The sequence below is a fragment of the Abramis brama genome (genome assembly GCF_963993115.1).
Source record: "Abramis brama genome assembly, chromosome: 12".
NCBI classification, from domain to species: domain Eukaryota; kingdom Metazoa; phylum Chordata; class Actinopteri; order Cypriniformes; family Leuciscidae; genus Abramis; species Abramis brama.
In genome coordinates, this window is record NC_139974.1 from 330526 (window position 1) to 351328 (window position 20803).

General features: G+C 42.9%; 1 protein-coding gene across 1 annotated transcript; it reads right to left on the reverse strand.

The window, feature by feature from the left end:
• Nucleotides 1–331: 331 nt before the first annotated feature.
• LOC311094083 (uncharacterized protein) lies at nt 332–14158 on the reverse strand. The gene is made up of 9 exons (XM_084131825.1): nt 13959–14158; nt 13757–13852; nt 7835–8836; nt 7480–7541; nt 3825–3890; nt 3452–3530; nt 2520–2572; nt 1815–1871; nt 332–1533 (listed from the first exon to the last, which is right to left on the reverse strand). Exons 1-9 carry the CDS (start codon nt 13959–13961, stop codon nt 363–365), a joined length of 2589 nt encoding a protein of 862 aa, XP_083987951.1. The 5' UTR covers nt 13962–14158; the 3' UTR covers nt 332–362.
• Nucleotides 14159–20803: the final 6645 nt, after the last annotated feature.

The window sequence follows — 20803 nt, forward strand, 5'->3', positions numbered from 1 at the left end:
TAATATGCATGATGTACTTGGTTTGAATTCTCTTTAGTCATATTTTCAGAAATGCAAACTATTTGGATGGCAAAACCATGAGCACTTAGTTCAGCACAGTCTTTATTGAGCCGAGCTCTGCTGAGCTGTCAATATTATCTGACTAACCATGCAGGAAAATAACAATAAACCCATGAAACACTGATTGGCTGATGGAGGGAGACCAATAGCAAGTGAACAAGCTGAGAAAATAAAGCTGAGGGACAAAACTATGCTTAAGACATGAACACTTATTCTCCCAAAAGAGCCATCATACAGTAAATAAAAGGAAAACTGCAAAATGACAAAAAAATAGAGCCAAATTTAAACATTTATTTAATTGTTTACAACAACAGATTACACACATTCTCATTTTCCATTATATAGCCAATGTCAAAAGAAAATCTTCCCAGTTTTTTTTCAATTTGTTTTATTTCCAAAAGAGAAAGATGCAAAGAATTTTTTAGAAGGTTGTCTACGAGTTGCTCTGTCCAGAACCTGCTGGATGAGTCTTCCACTTTTTTATCCCACCAAGGATTGAAAACTTCTTTCAGATAACTGCAGATTTCTTCAATAATATTTGCACAATCATCAATTAAAAGATCAGATATTTCTTTGGTACATTTCTTAAATTTTTCTAAACTATATTTATGAAAACCATCAAAAGTTTTGAATAAATCTGACGTTTTGAACAAATTTTGTTCAATTTCAATAAATTGTTTCTTAATTTCAGAATTGGGTATTTGTGAACAAAATTGCTCAAGACTGCGTTTGGGTTTGGATTTAGTACCTTTCATTAAAAACCTCTGATCTTCTGAAATAATTTGTCTGTAAAGTCGGATTAATAATTCATTTAATCCCTCATCTTCTGTATCATCGTTTGTTTTTTGCGAAGAAGTTCTAATTATTCCAGAAGTAGAAATACAATCTTTAATAGAATAAGAAGGCACGTTTTTCTCACACGAGCCACTTAGGCCCCAGGGTTTAAGATATCCAATAATAGTTTTTATGCCATGCTTCTCATGTAATATATATGCTATGAGAAAAGCCTGGATCATGCAGGGCACATGGCCGTGTCTGGCTAAACATGGGCTATTTGTAGAGTAGATATAAACTTCTGAATAATCACAGTTACTTTCATAATAGATTTCTAGAAGGAGTTTGAATATTTTATCTTCAGTATGCTCTCCATCTGAGAGGTAATGAACTTCAGTTCTACTCTTGTCCAATGATCCATCTTTTTTTCTAAATAATACAAAAGCAAATTGTTTCTTTAATTTCTTTGCTTCTTTTGCTTTTTCATCAAAATCATTGAAACATTCATTAAAAATATGACTATTGTTTGCTTCTAGATAAAAATATTTGTATTTCTTCATAATATTCGGAATTTGACATAAATATTTCAAGGATTTTTTTCTGTTACAGAAGTCTCTATAAATGATGTCTGAACCAATCATTTTCATGATAAAATCTCCATCCTCCATCTTCTTATACGACTCAGTTCTGGAAATAAATCTATTAAAAAAAAGAAGAACAAAATGATGAACAATATAACAAATAGCAGAATGTTAATGTAGATGTTACATTTAATCATGCTCTTAAAATTTTCCCTTCCACTTTGATATTATATATTACTTAATTATGATAAAGACTAGAGTCTCATGGGTCTAAGACTTTATCATCTGACCTGTTTATGGAATTAGGTAGACGAACGAATGTGAAGAAATTTGCCCGTAAAAAAACACTGTTTTACATACTTTTATACACTAACAAAATATGTTTATATGTTAACTTACCCATTAGTTATAATTAGTTGGTATGTTGGAAAATCAGGTGGATCTTTGGAGTATATTCTGGAAAAAGTAAAGGAATAAAACATACATTTTTTGTTCATCTCCATGGAAAGATTTACATTTTAATACACACTGTTAATCGTTGACTCTTTCTTTCAATTTGAATATTTGTAATCATATTATCTTCAGGATATTGCAAGAGCATTATATTTAAAATTCAACTGAATATAAATCATATTAAATAAATAAGAAAAAAAATAAAAGATGATTCAGAAGAAATCAGTTTTAAGGATTTGTAATGTCCTATCAGACACAGTAAGTCAATACTTTTGATTTTATTTATTACTATTATTTCTAAACATCCATGGATACTCACCATCCCTATATTAGTCACATTGATAAATACAATAATCATACATTATTTTTAAAACTATACAGCTGTAAAATGTATACAGATAATGGCATTTATCTGCAGTCCGTATATTTCTCCAAATAATTATGCTAAAGTCACTCATCCACAGTATCTGTGTTGCTGATCCAGTAAAATAACTAACTGAATCCTGACACAGGCTTTGCATTCATTTTCCCCTCAAAAGTGAGTCGCATTCACAAAAAAGCTTAAGACTCACTGCTTTAAAACATAATAGTAGCATCAAGCACATGATGAAGCAGCGTGTAAAGCAGTGAACGTCAGTTTAATGTACTTACAGAGGAATCTGGTCAGAGCTCGGTATGACGCGAGAGTCTTCTGGTGAAGAACTCTATAACGCAAACCAGGAGTCAGAGAAAGAGGGAAATTAGCAGAAATCATAAGCACTGTAATCCAAACTAACTCAATCAGAGCCACAGCATATTTTTATTTTTATTTTAGCAGTGCCAGGGGCTGGAGCCACCAAGATAAAATCAAGAAGGATCAAATCCACATACACGTACTCGAGTTTGATTTCACAACCCTGATCAGCATCTGTCAGTGCTTCACCCAGTTCACTTTCTTCTGAATGCAAACCCATGACTTTTCACCAGCTAACAATATATGTTCTTAGAACGTTTTTATAACGTTCCCATCAAGTTATGAAAATGTTATTTCTGAATGTTTTCTAAATGTTTTAAAAAACGTTTTTCTCTGGGTTATGTGATTGATAGAGGAAAATATTAAGGGAATGTTTACTCTATTTTAGAATTTTTGGAAGTATTACGGGAACTTCACTTTTGAATGTTCTCTGAACTCACGTGTCATGATGTCAAGAAAAAATAGTTCAACAAGGTTTAATTTGGTAAAAAAGTGATCCGCAAATGATTTGCACGAAATATTTATACCATAATATATAGTTAAGGAGTTAAGGAATCGCAATGGAGCAAAAGACACAAATATTATCATGTTCTAGTTCAAATCATGCTGGAGACCAAAGATGAGTTCTGACACACAAACTACACATTGAAGAGTTTGTGTTTTCCTCTTAACCCTCTGGGGTCTGAGGTGCTTTCTGGGCCCTGGAGGTGATTATAACATTGTGTTTAACGCAGCATCAGAGCCTATGAAGTGGTCATGTGACAAGGAGAGGTGAACGAATCAGCTCTTATTTCTGTACATGTGCAGCTGTCATGTGACAAAGAGTAAATGACTCGGACCAGAAGCCCACCTCAGATGGAAACACTGTCCGTTTTCTCCGCCGATGACCCGGTCGATGGCTGATGGCCCCAGGAAACACCATGATGGCCCTGGTAAAACCACATGAATGATTGTAAATATATCTGAAGCAATGAAGAACACAATCATTCTATCTTCTGTGGGGCTAAAGCCTCATTGTAAGGAAAATGTGCTTTTTCCCACTCCCATGTTGTGTGATTTACAGAATTAATATTTTTACTTTTTCTACAGTTAATGAAAAATTTGCCTAGAGAAAAACAAAAATCATACAGAAAACATTGTTCTCAAAACACATTTGCAGATTTTATTCATTCTCATCAACTACATCAATCTATTCTACAACATTAAATATTAGATCAACTTACCTCAGAATTAACTGTGTGTTGTCGCTGATGATTTCATCAGACTCCACAAGCCCTATTTTAAACCATCTAGTGGTTTGGAAGAAAACAAATGGTCACAGGTAGCTGTTGTAATAAACACACAACGACTGGAGTAGATAATCAAACAGTCTTTAATAATAGATCCAAAATTTCTTTAGGAGAAGCAAAATAACCATGCTACCATAAACGAGAACAGACTAAGAACTGAACAAAACCGGGAGTATATACAGAATACACAGACTGAATGGGGTTAAACAGGCACAGCTGAACAGAATTAACTAAAGAGTTACCAAGAAAACGTCTTGGTTATGTATGAAACCATGGTTCCCTGAAAAGGGAATGAGGCGCTGCATTGAAATGCTGTTTGAACGCCTCTGTGTGATTGCGTCGTGACGCACGTATGAAATCAGTCCAATGGCGAGACGGAACATCATATGCGGGAGACGCCATCGACCAGAAAACTATAAAGCACACCTAAACCAAACGGTGTTAGCTTCTGATAGACTGAAGCATGTCGATCACGGGCATGCAGGGAGTATGGCAGGGCGACACAGCGCCTCGCTACCTTTTCAGGGAACCATGATTACTTGTAAGTCTCCAATTCTTTTGAGATACAAAATATTGAGGAAAAAGATCGTTTTTAGAGTGAGAAACTTCTCAGAAACCTCTTCAATAGGCTTGAAGGGAGCCAAGGAAAGGCTTTCAAAACAAGCTCGGTTGAGAGACCTGATCTAATGAGCAGGGCCCCCTCAGAGGCCAAGCACACAGCTTCCATAACTCTGGATGGGGGTGAAGGATCGATCCCTTCGTCTGAGGAAGAAGGTCCCTCCTGGGTCGAATCTCCAGATTCAAGCGATCACTCATGATTGGCCCCAGTCCGTGAGGGATGCATTCGTCATTAGCGTGACTTGACATCAAGGAGCCCCCAACACAGGTCATTGGGAAAGATACCAATGATTTTTCCATGTGACTAAGGTATAAAAGCATTGCCACGTGACCTTGATCATATGGAAGGGATTTCCCCTCGGGAAAAACCCCTTGGCTTGAGCCACCACTGCAAAGGTCTCATGTACAGCAGGCCAAAAGGAATCACGTTGGACTCAGCTGCCATCGGCTGAGAGAATCTAAGCGATACGAGCAAGAGACAGACGTGCCTGAATCGTAGCCTAAAAGTGGTCCTCTGAGCTGGAGAAAGCACATTCTTTTAGGCATTCAAACTCAACCCCAATCTCAATGTTGATCCACCAGATGCTCCAGTTGAGCTAGAATCAATCGTCTATGTAATTTAGTATGCGGATGCCGTGGAGTCGCAGAGGAGCCAGAGATGCATCCACACACTCCGTGAAAGTGCGAGATGATAAAGCTAGGCCGAAAGGAAGAACACGATATTGGTACGCTTCACCCTGTGGTGGATTTTTAATAGATAAAATAGTAAATTGTATATTAAACTAACCATGTCTCTAACATCTAACCTTACTTCCTTTTTCAGGCCTAACATGATAACACTTTGAAACACAATGTACTAAAACGTTCTGTCCTGTGTTTTTGAATGTTGTATGTTGTGTTGCCATACCCGTTTGACTTTGGTTGTGTGAGTGTAAAAATAACAAATATGGGAATTGAAACTAGACATATGACTAAATTTGAACCTTGTGATTAACAATGAAGTAATCATTAAAACAAAGTTTGCTTTACCTGGTAAGAGAAGGGTTTGTCTATGAAAACCAATCAAATTGTGGGGAAATTATGTAATGCAGCATGACATGTTTGCCATACCTCCTTATTCTATTAAAACTGTTGTATTCTTTTAGCTGGTGGGATTCTCAATGGAATTTGTCTGAGATCCTCCGGCCTTGATTCTCCTTGGGAGAGATTCCCTGAGAACTGCTCGGGAACTCTTCCGGCCGTGATTAAAGCATTTAAAGGACATTTGCTGATGTCTGTTTGCCGATTATTCCTGTGCAGGAAGTAAGTTAGTTGGGAAGCAATTTAGTTAGGGTAAGAAAACTCGGCCACTTGTCGACTGAAGATGTCAGAACTAGAGTATAAAGGTATTGGGTGTTGATTTTGATTTTGATTTGGAGATGCCCCAGGTGAGATCAATTGGGTGTCGATTGGAGACCCCCAAATAGTTAGGTTTAGGGAAAAATCTACGGCAGACCCTGAAAGCGAACCTCAGAAACTTCCTGGGTTGTGGAAGGATGGATATATGGAAGTATGCATTCTTTAGATCTATCTCGACAAACCAGTCCTCGGACCTGATTTGTGACTGCTTCAGAATAAGTTTCTTGAATTTGAGCTTCACTACAGAGCATTCTAGTTGGCATAGATCTAGAATCGGACGCAACCCCCCATCCTTTTTTTAAACAATAATGTACCGGCTGTGTAACCCGGGACATGTTCTATGGCCCCCTTGGCCAGCAGGGCCTTCTATGACCAGACCCTGCTTGGGGCCCACCACTGAGGGTAGGACCCAACTGAACCGTGTCGGGCGAGACCTGAACTGAATGGTGTAGCCCTTTTCGACTGTCTCGAAAGGACCCATCGAGATATATTTGGCATAAGTATCCACTCTGCTAAAAAAACTACTAAGGCTACCAGTCTCTCGTGACTGGCCTCTGGTATAGCTTGAGCAGCAAGTGCAGTGCCCTGAAGCGGCGAACCGGCAGGGAACAACAGACCTGACTACTCTAGAGCCCTCCGTGGAGGGAGCGACAGGAACATTGGGACATGTGCTTGCTGGGAACCGCTGCACCCGAAGCACACAAGGTGGTGGGGTTGGCAGAACGGCCCCCTGAGGGCACGAGGGGAGGTGAGCACTGTATTGTGAGGTGGAAAACATCTCCCCCGGAGGGGTCTGCCCTCTGAAGCTTGGCACCTTTGCTGTCAGGACTTTTAATTTGACGAAGCCCTCTTGGAAGCAATAACGGCCCTCAGATCCGTTTTGCCCTTTGAGGACTTCGTCTGCGAGCAGCAAAAAATGGCAAGCTCCGACGTGGAGGTTGTGCACGTAATGGCAGAAAGCGTTCGACTAACTGTTTTTCTGACGAAGCTCCTATTTCTCGGCAAGCCACTCGATGTTTAATTTGGCTACGGCGCGAGTGACAACCTCCACAAGCTCCTCATATACGGGAGTCTAAAGTGGCGAGTCTTCAGTGTCTCCTGTCTCAATACTAACAACATCCAGCTCCTCAGAACTGGATAATTGCAGTACCGGTGCTTCACTCAGGGCAGAAATAACCACAGAAACACTGGACCTGGCAGGTGAGGGCAGAGAAAGGGCAGGGCTCAGCTCTAACCCCACGACTTGAGCCACTACTCTGCCTTGGCAGAAGCGGGACCCGAGGCCCTCCTTAAAGAGTGCCCCACTCAGCCCCCACAAGAGCTGACTGACTGAGCTCCCAAACAAACAGCATACAGTAACATATGTATGCCCACCCGTGATATAACGTGGGTAGGGATGAACACACTTCCTGAAATGCTGTTCATTTGCCATTATTATGATTTTTTTGTGTGTGTTTTTTGTGGTGAAACTAATAAGAACAAACAAACGGGAACAGGGAAAACAGAGAGAAAACGAAACTAAAACAGAACATAGATGTTACAGTAATCAAAACATATGTTTTGTTTTTTTTACCTTCTGGCCTTTAAGCGCTTTCTTTCTCTCTTTCTTCTCATCTCATCTCTCTTACTTATTAGCTATAATGGAAAAGAGGAATCAGAGCCAATTGTTAGCATGATTTCAACCTTAATGTAATCCTCAAACAATAGAAAGTTATTTAAACATTTAAATGTATAACAGTACTGTAAGAGCCAACTCAATATCTGAACAGATTGTAAATTCATTATCGTTTTTTTGCTTCTTGGTTGGTTATTGCAAAATGACTGAGGATATGAAGTCATAATGTTTTGCAGTGAAGCAAAAGGTAATTTGGACTTTGATTCTACAATGAGAGCAAGAGTAATTCAGAGAGATCAAAGTTGTAACTTACCACTCTTAGTAAAGAATCATGGTTTCTCTCAACTGATGGAACCGCAAAGTTCATTCCTATAGTTAAATCATCATTCAAGTCTGGCACCAGAACGTCTGGCACCTGAACGTCTGGCATCTGAACGTCTGGCACCTGAATGTCTGGCTGAACGTCTGGCACCTGGATGTCTGGCACCTGAACGTCTGGCATCTGAACGTCTGGCACCTGAATGTCTGGCACCTGAATGTCTGGCACCTGGATGTCTGGCACCTGAATGTCTGGCTGAACGTCTGGCACCTGGATGTCTGGCACCTGAACGTCTGGCATCTGAACGTCTGGTATCTGAACTTCTGACACCTGAACGTCTGGCACCTGAACGTCTGGCACCTGAACGTCTGGCACCTGAACGTCTGGCACCTGAATGTCTGGCACCTGAATGTCTGGCACCTGGATGTCTGGCACCTGAACGTCTGGCATCTGAACTTCTGACACCTGAACGTCTGGCACCTGAACGTCTGGCACCTGAACGTCTGGCATCTGAACGTCTGGCACCTGAACGTCTGGCATCTGAACGTCTGGCATCTGAACGTCTGGCACCTGAACGTCTGGCATCTGAACGTCTGGCACCTGAACGTCTGGCTGAACGTCTGGCACCTGAACGTCTGGCATCTGAACGTCTGGCATCTGAACGTCTGGCACCTGAACGTCTGGCACCTGAACGTCTGGCATCTGAACGTCTGGCATCTGAACGTCTGGCACCTGAATGTCTGGCACCTGAACGTCTGGCTGAATGTCTGGCACCTGAACGTCTGGCATCTGAACGTCTGGCTGAACGTCTGGCACCTGAACGTCTGCCACCTGAACGTCTGGCACCTGAACGTCTGGCACCTGAACGTCTGGCACCTGAACGTCTGGCATCTGAATGTCTGGCATCAGAACATCTGGCACCTGAACGTCTGGCATCAGAACATCTGGCACCTGAACGTCTGGCATCAGAACATCTGGCACCTGAACGTCTGGCACCTGAAAAACATTTTAACATTTAAAAAACATTAAATGAATATTCAACAAAAATGTTTCAGAAAAAAAGTTTTCCATGAACAATGTATAAATAATGTTGGTAACACTTTACAATAAGGTTTTATAAATAAGGTTTAGGGAAAAATCTACGACAGCCCCCGAAAGCGAACCTCAGAAACTTCCTGGGTTGTGGAAGGATGGATATATGGAAGTATGCATCCTTTAGATCTATCTCGACAAACCAGTCCTCGGACCTGATTTGTGACACGATTTGCTTCAGAATAAGTTTCTTGAATTTGAGCTTCCCTACAGAGCATTCTAGTTGGCGTAGATCTAGAATCGGACACAATCCCCTCATCCTTGTTTTAAACAATAAAGTACCGGCTGTATAACCCGGGACATGTTCTATGGCCCCCTTGGCCAGCAGGGCCTTCCATGACCAGACCCTGCTTGGGGCCCACCACTGAGGGTAGGACCCAACTGAACCGGGTCGGGCGAGACCTGAACTGAATGGTGTAGCCCTTTTCGACTGTCTCGAAAGGACCCATCGAGATATATTTGGCAGTAGTATCCACTCTGCTAAAAAAACTACAAAGGCTACCAGTCTCTCGTGACTGGCCTCTGGTATAGATTGAGCAGCAAGTGCAGTGCCCTGAAGCGGCGAACCGGCAGGGAACAACAGACCTGACTACTCTAGAGCCCTCCGTGGAGGGAGCGACAGGAACATTGGGACATGTGCTCGCTGGGAACCGCTGCACCCGAAGCACACAAGGTGGTGGGGTTGGCAGAACGGCCCCCTGAGGGCACGAGGGGAGGTGAGCACTGTATTGTGAGGTAGAAACCGTCTCCCCCGGAGGGGTCTGCCCTCTGAAGCTTGGCACCTTTGCTGTCAGAAAAAAAGTGTTCCATGAACAATGTATAAATAATGTTGGTAACACTTTACAATAATGTTTTATTAGTTAAAGAGATAGTTCACCCAAAAATGAAAATTAACCCATGATTTACTCACCCTCAAGTCATCCTAGGTGTATATGACATTCTTCTTTCAGACGAATACAATTGCAGTTATATAAAAAAAAATGTCCTGGCTATTCCAAGCTTGATAATGGGAGTGAATGGGTATATTTTTTTGGAAGTCCATCAACGTACATCCATCCATGATAAAAGTGCTCTACACGACTATGAGGGGTTAAGTAAGGCCTTCTGAAGTGAAGCGATGTGTTCGTGTAAGAAAAATATCCATATTTAAAACTTTATCGGCTAAAATAACTAGCTTCCAGCAGACGGCCGTACGCATCGATTTACGGCCAAAGAGTAACACTTGACCCGCCGCATGACGTAATGACGAAGGCGGAAGCGGAAGCGCAGAGGATCGGACAAAACAAAACTCCAGTCACGAATTAGCAGTCTAAAACTACAATTTTTTAAAGAGAAATGTGGGAGGAGCCGACTTTTGTAGGCCGTCTGCCGAAAGCTAGTTATTTTAGTCGATAAAGTTTTAAATATGAATATTTTTCTTACACGAACGTATCGCTTCACTTCAGAAGGTCTTTATTAACCCACCAGAGCCTGTGGAGCACTTTTATCATTGATGGATGCACTTTTATGATGGACAGATGCACTTTTATGATGGATAGATGCACTTTTATCATGGATGGATGCACTTTCATCATGGATAGATGCACTTTTATGATGGATAGATGCACTTTTATCACTTTTATCATGGATAGATGCACTTTTATCATGGATAGATGCACTTTTATCATGGATGGATGCACTTTGATGGACTTCCGGAAAAATATACCCATTCACTGCCATTATCAAGCTTGGAAGATCCAGGACATTTTTTTATATAAAAAATGTATTCGCCTGAAAGAAGAATGTCATGTGCACCTAGGCTGGCTTCAGGGTGAGTGAACTATCCCTTTAACATTAGGTAACTTCTTTAGTTGAATTAAGAATGAACAATAATTCTACATCATACTAATACACTGTTAAAATCAAAAGTGTCAGAGTCTGTTCTATCTTTGTATTTATTGTGTTCACCTTCTGTTTGCTTGTTTTCAGTTGACCCTGTTTTCACGTTTCTTCGGTTCATCTTATTCACCTGGCCCTTGTTAATTAACTCGTTAGGTTCCTCGTTTAGTTCTAGTATAAGTACTCCCTGTTTTGTTTAGTTCATGTTCCTGTCTCATATGTGTTAGAGCAGTGGTTCTCAAACTTTTTACACCAAGTTCCACCTCAGAAAATATTTGGCTCTCCAAGTACCACCATAATGACCAATATGAAAATACAGTAGCGTAGTAGGCCTTATTATTCAGCTACAGTTATGCACAGCTCAAAAATGAGGCAGTTTTATTTTATTCTAATAAGAATATTTATTATTGTCAGACACTTTTAACATTGTAAAAACACAGTTTGAATATTAACACTGCACTGTGCTGCTTACATACAGGTATTCTGGCTGACCCCTGTGAGTTTTTAGGCGACCGTTATTTAAACTGATCACTTTATTGTTTCCATGGTGATGCATCATTGCTCGTCACGTGACACCGCAGCCACAATAGCGCTGAATTACTGATGCTCTGCTTTTATTTACTTTTTTATTTAAAATATTCACAAATTTGTTAGCTATGGCATGAAATATCTGATATTCCGATTGTCAAATATGTGCAAGTGGAAGTGTTTTGTTGTTTAAACACCTTTACAACGATCGCGTTAGTTAAGCTATATGCGCTGTCATGTTGTGCCACTGTTCAGAGAATCGGACCTGTTGGATTTACAACACATGAATTCATCCACTTCTCCCGAAATACATGAAAGTAAGTGGCCAGTGAGTGAACTGGGTGAAGAATAGAGTTAACTTTTAAGTTACTTACACAATGTACATCTGATATGAATAAAATGTGTTGTCTAATTATAATGGAAATTATTATTATTGCCGCTGCCATAGACATCAGTGTGTATTTTACAAATTCTAAATGTATTGTTTTTTTTAGTACTTATGTGAATTTAAATGTCTGTTGAAAATTCAGTGATTCCTCAGCGTACCACTAGAGGGAGCCTGCGTACCCCACTTTGAGAACCACTGTGTTAGTGTAAGTTATTCAGTTCTTCAAGTTATCTCCTGTATGTTTCCTCAGTGGAATCTACAATTAAAGACTATTTTGAGTATCTCCTTCGTCATGCTCTTTGTTATCAGCTACATACTGTGACAGAAGACAGAACCAACAAACAATGGAACGGGCTCCAGAAAATGGCTGAAGATCATCTCCTCTCCCTCCGTCGGGATGGTTGTCCTCGGGAATGGTATGTGGAGGAGTTTCTAGAGTTTTCCGACCTGGTGAGTTTGAGCAACACTACTCTCAGTGCCTGCTTCCAGACGGGGCTGGATGATGAGGTAATAGGGTTCATGTCTCCGGGTTGTTGTGATTCACCATTAGCTGATTCCATTAATTTCATCCTTATGCTAAATGGTTAAAAAACACACTTTTAAACTTTCTACCTTTTACATTCTACCATTTGAATAAACCTTAATTAAAAAAAACGCAAAAATCTCTTCTTACTGTCTGGGTCCGGTCTTCGGTCACGTGTGGATATACTGCGCTTTTTTATTACGTAACTGCAGATTTTATTCACTGTAATGCTGACTCTCTAATACAGTCTAATATGAAACCAGAAAACCATGAGCACTCAGTTCAGTACAGGCTTTATTGAGCCGAGCTCCGCTGAGCTGTCAATCTTATCTGACTAATCATGCAGGACAATAAAAATAAACCCATGGCAACACTGATTGGCTGATGGCGGGTAACCAATAGCAAGTGAACAAGCTGAGAAAATAAAGCTGAGGGACACTTATGAACACTTACTCTCCTGTTATGTTTCTCTATTAGCCACTATTTGTATATCATTTCATATGATACAGGTTGAGATCGGTTCAGATAGGAGTAAGAAACTGATATCTCCTGTAGGACTTTAGTATTAAACTTGTGTTTAGTTTAGTTTGCAGTTTATTTATGTTTAGATGTCTGATGTTCTTCTTGTTTTCCAGCACAAATATCTAAACATTATTAAATGAAGATACATTTACTGGAGAAGCAAAAGGACTGAAGATATCATAATTTTTTGCAGTGAAGTAAAAGGCAATTTGGACTTTGATTCTACACTGGCTATGTTTACATGCAACCACATAATCCGTTAGTAATCGCATTGACGGCTCAATCGGACTGAAAAGCCTTCATGTAAACACCTTATTCGATCCGACTGAGCTCGATCCCATTGAAATTTCGATCGGATTAAAAGGGGTGATTTATTCCGTTTTTAATCCAGTCGAGAGAACATGGAAACACTTGATCGGATTGAAAACCGAAACTGAAAGGACTGTGTATGTGCAATGATGTAGAAACAGCGTAATGACACGTGGAACGAGCTGTTCTCCTGTTGAATAAAGTGTGGTATAAACGAGTGTCCTCCTATAATCCTCCTCTTCTGTGTGTGTGGAGTGGAGCAGGACAACGGCCCTCCAGCGCTGCTTCAGACTCTCACACACACACCACTGGCTTTGGGCAGTTTTACTGCGTGATCAATATCAGCAGCGGCACAACGGCTCATATGATCATTATCTCCAAATTATGACCAGAAATGGATAAATATTAAGTCTGCTGTTTAAAACAAAAAAAGGACCATTGTAGGAGAATAGTTAGTGTGCGCAGACATCGGGAAACCGTAAATTCGTGCAGAGTGCACATGTCAAAATATCTATTCTGATGTGAAGCTTGTGAAATATGAACACACACATCAACCCGATCACATGTTTAGTGTTCATGTAAACACTATATTCAGATTCATCAATGAATTCAGTCCGATTGAAACAGAAGTGGTGCATGTACGCTAGCAAGAGTAATTCAGAGAGATGTAACTCACCGCTCTCAGGAAAGAATCACAGTTTCTCTCAACTGATGGAACCGCAAAGTCCATTTCTATAGTAGAATCATCATTCATAGTCAGTTGTTTGTTCATCTATAATGGAAATGAGGAAAGGATAAATTAGCCGAAAACTGTAAGTATGCAGTTTAAACATCAAGCACTGTAATCCAAACTAACTCAATCAGATCATATAACTTACCATATAATTTTTTTTTGCAGATCCCGGGGCAGGAGCCACCAAGACACTACTTTCCCTTAGACGGAGGGACTCTGTATGTCGGCCTACAGTTCAGTCCCTCAGCCGATAGACCTGTATGCCAGATTACCTCCTGCCCCGGGATCTTTTTGTAATAAAATTCACTTTTCCTAAAGCAAGTGGTTTGATGTATCATGCAAAGTGAAAAGCTGGCAAATGACTGCTCATTTATAGTCTGATAAGGCCCAACCCTTTGAGGTTATGACGATGCAAATCATGACGCATAACAATGTTCATCTCAATGCTTTCAGGAACTGAACAATGCCAAGAGTGAGAGATCAAATTACACAAGTGTCTGAAATCAAACTCATTCAACCAGTTCACTGTCTTCTGGACACAAACCCATGACATTTCCTCAGCAAACAAAAATATGTTCTAATCACGTTTTTCTAACGTTCCCATGAAGTTATGAAAATGTCATTTCTAAATGTTTTCTCCAGTTTTTTAAAAATGTTTTAAAGAACGTCCAACTAAAACGTGTTAGAAAAGAAACGCTCCATGATCGATGTATAAATAATGTTTTTGTGCGAGTGTTTTGAGAACATTATTAAAGAGCAGATGTTACTGTAAGACTGTTAGTTCATAACTTTGAGGGAACGTTCCCTGTTCTCTGGGTCCAAACTAAAACAGTTCATAAAATCCAATGATGTTATTAATATGTCATCTTACATGCTAATAAATGAGCAGTTTCTCTGTCTCTGTATTTGTGTTCTTGTGTTTCTCAAGAGTTTCTGTTTCCTATAAAGTGAAACTTACACACGACACTCCTACACCAACTCTGATGCCAGTCAAAGAAAATAGTTCAACAACGTCTGATTTGTTGAAAAGTGATCAGCAAAATATTTATATTTATACCATAATATATAATATAATATATAACACTGCCCAAGTTGAGAATTATAATAGAGCAAAAGACATAAATATGATCAGGTTCTAGTTCAAATCTGAGGATTATTAATCAGATTAATGTTCATCCACTTGATCACATTCTTAATAACTCAAACTGATGAATGTTTGTCCAATTCAAAGCCTTAAATATTTAAGCAGCAAATCAGATCATCAATAAAAATATAATCTGATAACAAGAAAGTATGAAGAAATTATACTGGATCTGTCTTTAAAATAATTATTTTCTCTACATTTATTTTAAAAATGTAAAAACATAGTGATACTAACATGTAATCTCACACAATAATAGATAAACTGTTCCTCCGTATCGTTTGCTGAATCACTGATTAACTAATAAACATTTCTTGCATAAATCTAAATCAGGTTTACTGTGTTTCTCAAGACGCTGCAGGTATAAAGTGTGTTTCTGTTTCCTATATAATGAAACTCTTCTGTGACACTCCCATTTTTATAAACATGTTGCAATGATGATGATGAAGAATTTGTGGGGTTTTATTTTATTTTCCTCAGGAACAGCACATCTCTCCTTCATAGGAAACAGAAACCCATCATCAGACATGAGAAACACACACATTAACACTCCTGTGATGGGCGTTTACTGCAGTAATACTGTACTCCTGTATACTCTGATAAACCCTACTGACAAACTCCAATTCTTCTGAACATATTTGACTGATGATAATGATGAAAATAATCTGTGGTTTACATTGTCATATCCTGCTGATATAAGACACTGGTTTAGGCTGGCCCGGATTTTTATAATAAATGATGATAATCAAGTAAAGCTGCTTCAGTCCAGTTGAAATATTACTAACAATATCAAAGTTATTCTCACGTTTCCTTGTTAAAATCAGTGCAGATTTGACAGCAGAAGCTCGAGCCGAAGGAGGACATTTGTACAATTACACTAAAAGACTTTTACTTGATAAAAGAGTGTAAACGATCAGTCAGACACAGACGGACTGGAGGAGATTGACAGGTTTATCAGTGAAGTGTTGATCATGTATGGAGTATAATACAGCAGCTTTATAGGGTTAAGACTCATTCTGCACTGAGTTTGAGGAGCTCGAGGTACAGGACTGTGATACATAGGGCTGGTTATTCTAGCCATTATAGTCAGATTAAATATTATTATATCATACAATCTCAGAAAGATATTGTAGTTTTAGGTAACAACAGCTTAGTAACACATGCACTAATATGTTTACTTCAGGTTATATCAGTAAGGTGCTAATATTGGTAAGGATGTTTTACAGCAGTGTGTGGAGGATCTTTTCTGTTCCAGCGTGACTAACACGATCTCATGAAAATGTGTATCTATAGCACGAATTGTAATTATCGTGCAATTTATACGCAAAAAAAATAGTTTTTGCGTGCATATGATACGCACTGTAAACCCCTTGGAACTTATGGTGTGGAGTACATAACTATTACACGCCATAAACTGCGTTTCATGTGCACGCGAAAACTGCATATGCACGTAAAAACTTTTTTTTCCGTATAAATTGCATGATAATTACAATTCGTGCTATAGCGTAACTGACCCTGAGCAGAGAGACGTCCATGCAGAGATGATTTACTGAGAAAAACATGACTGAGCTCACAGATCTGAACCGACTCAACACTGAAGAAGTGAATGATTTAGTACTGCCAGCCCTCAAAGTTTCAAGTCTCTACGACTTACGGTTTGGTCCGCCTGATCAGTTTTATGGGAGAATGCTGATCCTTGTAAATCTCAACAATTATAATAGGTTTCAGCGCTACATGATTTTAAAAAAGTAAAAAGTGTTACAACACTCCCTCTAATTATTTTTTGGTCATTTAAATATGTAAACTACACGATTTTATGGTTAACTAATACATTTTAGTCGTGGCTCTTAAAGGGTAACTCTCGCCAAAATGAAACCTAGGCTCTTTTTGTTAATCTACTCGAGGCAAACTTTCGTGTAAAAGCATGATTAGAATGGAAACGCCACCTTTAAGTTTGACCGTATTTTCGTTTTAGGTTAATGCCTTGTGAATGGGAGTGAATGGGGCACTTCTATGATAGCATCAAAATCGCTATTTCTAAAACACTAAGAAGGCTCGACACAACATGACACTGTGCTGGAAGTGTCTCCAGCGGCTCTACACATGAACTCCAGCACTGAGAACAGTGTTTGTGTACACAGAGTTTACTAAAGAGAAAGATTTTGAACTGAATTTCACATTTGACATGTGACCAAAAAATTCTGGCTAAAGCTTTGTCCATCAGGCTTAGGTCTGTAATTGATAAACTTGTTCACCCCGATCAGACAGGATTTATACCAAATAGGCACTCTTTTCAAATCTTAGACGTGTTTTTAATATAATCTACTCCCACAACACGCATGCAGATGACCTGGTTCCCTTTCGTTGTCACTCCGAGTTACGTCGGATGACGACGAATGGGGTTTCGCTTAGAAATCCTATCATCTTCGAGTATTCAAACACGAGCCAATGGCAAAGAAAATGCCATGGGTCTGCGGAATTTGCATAGCGTAACTCCGCCCCACCCTGGGGGTATATAAGGAAGTCGCTGGCAAGATGCAGATATGTTTTCGCTTCGGAGCCAAGTTGATTTACTTCACTCCACAGCCAAATCCTGAGTTCATCTCCTTATCTCTTCGAGACGAGCCTCTCTCCAGGTGTTGGTGTGACAGCGAGTTCCAGCGAGTGCACATTCCCTGCTGATCTGTGCAGTGATTTGCCAGAGTTTGTGTGTTCTCTCCCTGGTCGCTTCAACACTCTGCGGAGAAATCTCCTTTCACAAAAGAGCATTGCACGCGGCACGTCTTTTTAAAGATGCCTCGCCCGTGCACTTCTGGTTGCGGTCTATTTGTGTCTGACTCTGATGGGCACAATCGCTGTCTTGTGTGTCTGGGTGTTGAGCACGCTAAGGCAGCGTTTGTGGATGAGTCATGTTCCCATTGCGGGAACATGCCCATCGCACGGTTGAGATCGAGACTCAATGATCTTAATGTGAGAGTCCCCTCATCCGCACCCCGATCTACTGGTCCCGAGAGGGCTGGTACTTCGGCTGGCGGCCAGGGTGATCTGAGGGTTACAGTGTGGAACAAAGCGCCGACTATTCCACGCTCCACACTGCCCTCTGTTCCCGTGCAACCCGCGAGTGTCCGCGTGGAAACCGCTGTACAGTCCTCTGACTTGCCGCGAGTTTCATTCGGCGCTCCAGAGGAAGACTCGATGTCGATCGCTGCATCACAAGGTGGGCAGGAGTCCTCGGGAAGTGAGGATTCGGCTGTGCTGCCACCCTCGGGTGTCCCAGCATTGTCCGAGTCTGATCCCGAGATGACGGCCATGCTTTCCCGGGCAGCCGCGGCGATCGGTCTTGAGTGGTCCCCGCCACCTGGGCCGGTTCGTTCGCGGCTGGACGATTGGTTTTTGGGTGCGGCTGCTGATCCGCGTCGGCGGCCAACCCCAATGCCTTTTTTCCCGGATGTGCATGAGGAGGTCACGAGGTCCTGGAAGGCACCATTGTCTTCCCGTGATCGCTCGGCGACCGCCTCCGCCTTGCCTCCCCTTGATCAGGCGGCTGCCAAAGGGTACACTGGGGTTCCCCAGGTTGAACGCTCTGTTGCGATGCAGTTGTGTCCTCAGAGTGCTTCTTCCCGCGGCGACCCAAAGCACCCCTCCAAGGCCTGTAGGTTCTCCTCCACCCTTGTGGCGAAGGCCTACAGAGCTGCGGGGCTGGCAGCCTCCTCACTGCATGCCATGGCGACACTCCAGGTCTACCAGGCCCAGATGTTGCGTGACATGCACGAGGGGAGGTCTGACCCAGCACTCTTTGATGAGTTGCGTGCCGCCACCGACCTTGCTCTCCGAGCGACGAAGGTGACCGCACGCTCGCTGGGTCAGGTGATGGCCACTTCGGTGGTCCAGGAGAGACACTTATGGCTAAACCTGGCTGATATGCGGGAGGCCGAGCGGACCCGGTTCCTCGACACCCCCATATCCCAGGCTGGCCTGTTCGGCGGCGCAGTCGAGGACTTTGCCCAGCAGTTCTCGACTGCCCAGAAGCAGACTGAGGCTTTAAAACACGTCCTGCCCCGGCGGCCCGCTGCTCCGGCAGCGCAGTCGTCGGCACAGGTGCCTCAGCCCGCTCGCCGCCGAGGGCGCCCTCCTGCGGTTCCCCCCCCTCCCGATCGGCCCCAGCAGTCCGCTGCTTCCGGGTCGCGTCGGCGAGGAAACCGTAGGAAGGCGCCACAGCCCTCTCCCGCCCCGTGCCCCGCTAAACGCCAGGCTAAACGGCGCTCCTGAGACGGGCTGCTCAGAGATGGCTTTGAGTTCTTTTCAGGAGCCGGTTGCAGGGCCGCTCCTTCCCCCGGTGGAGGGCCGGGGGAGAATCCTTGGTTTTCCCATTCCCGCTGCTCGTCCCCCGACGGGCAGCACCCTAAAATGGTTAAAGAAAGAACTCACTACCCCATCTCTGAGCACACGGAGTGTGCGGATGAGAGCACGCGCCGCCCACGGGCCACGCTCCTCTCATCCCCCTCTGTCGCCAGACCCCTGCCAGAGCACGCCCCCGTGGGACGCTGGTCCTCCCCTGGCCTCCTCTGGCAGGACGCGGATAATGACCGTGCCCCCGCACCGGGCCGCTATGCCACCCATGTCTGGGCCGATCATTCCGCTTCGCTGCACCCCCGACGGAACGTCTGTGGTTCGTATGACCCCGCTGGTGCACTTTCTGGAAGCCTGGCTAGAGCTTCCCAGACTGTCCCGCTGGGTCGCGAGAACCATCAGGCTCGGCTACGCGATTCAGTTCGCGCGATCTCCTCCCCGCTACAGCGGAGTCCGCTTCACTATGGTCGGTGGCAATGCCCCTGTCATGAGAGCGGAGGTCGCCACCCTACTGGCGAAGGGTGCGATCGAGATTGTCCCTCCAGCCGAAATGAGGTCCGGCTTCTACAGCCCTTACTTCATTGTTCCGAAGAAATCGGGTGGGTTACGACCGATCCTGGACCTGCGCGTCCTGAACCGCTCCCTTCACAGGCTGCCGTTCAAGATGCTCACGGCCAAACGCATTTTCGAGTGTGTGCGGCCACAGGATTGGTTTGCAGCGATCGACCTGAAGGACGCCTACTTCCATGTCTCCTTTTTACCTCGACACAGACCGTTTCTACGGTTTGCTTTCGAGGGGCGGGCATACCAGTACGCGGTTCTCCCTTTCGGGCTAGCCCTGTCTCCTCGCGTCTTTACGAAGGTCGTCGAGGCAGCCCTTGTTCCCCTTCGGGAACACGGGGTTCGCATCCTGAACTATCTCGACGACTGGCTGATCCTAGCTCACTCTCGAGACCAGGTTTGCGAACACAGGGATCTTGTGCTCCGGCACCTAGCTCGTCTGGGCCTTCGGGTCAACTGGGAGAAGAGCAAACTCTGCCCAGTGCAGAGGATCTCTTTTCTCGGTATGGAAATCGACTCGGTCGCCATGTGCGCGCAGCTTACGAGCGAGCGCGCACAGTCACTGCTGACTTGTCTTCGCCAGTTCGAGGGCAAGAGTGCGGTCCCACTGAAACTTTTTCAGAGGCTCCTGGGGCATATGGCATCCGCAGCCGCAGTAACGCCGCTCGGATTGCTTCATATGAGACCGCTTCAGCTTTGGCTTCGCGATCGAGTCCCGAGGTGGGCATGGCAACACGGCAAGCTCCGGGTCCCAGTGACTCCGGCCTGCCGTCAGACCTTCACCCCGTGGACGAACCTCAGCTTTCTACGGGCCGGAGTGCCCCTGGAACGAGTTTCCCGGCATGTTGTTGTCACAACAGATGCCTCCACCACGGGCTGGGGTGCCATGTGCAATGGTCATGCTGCCGCGGGCTCCTGGACAGGACCCCAGCGCCTTT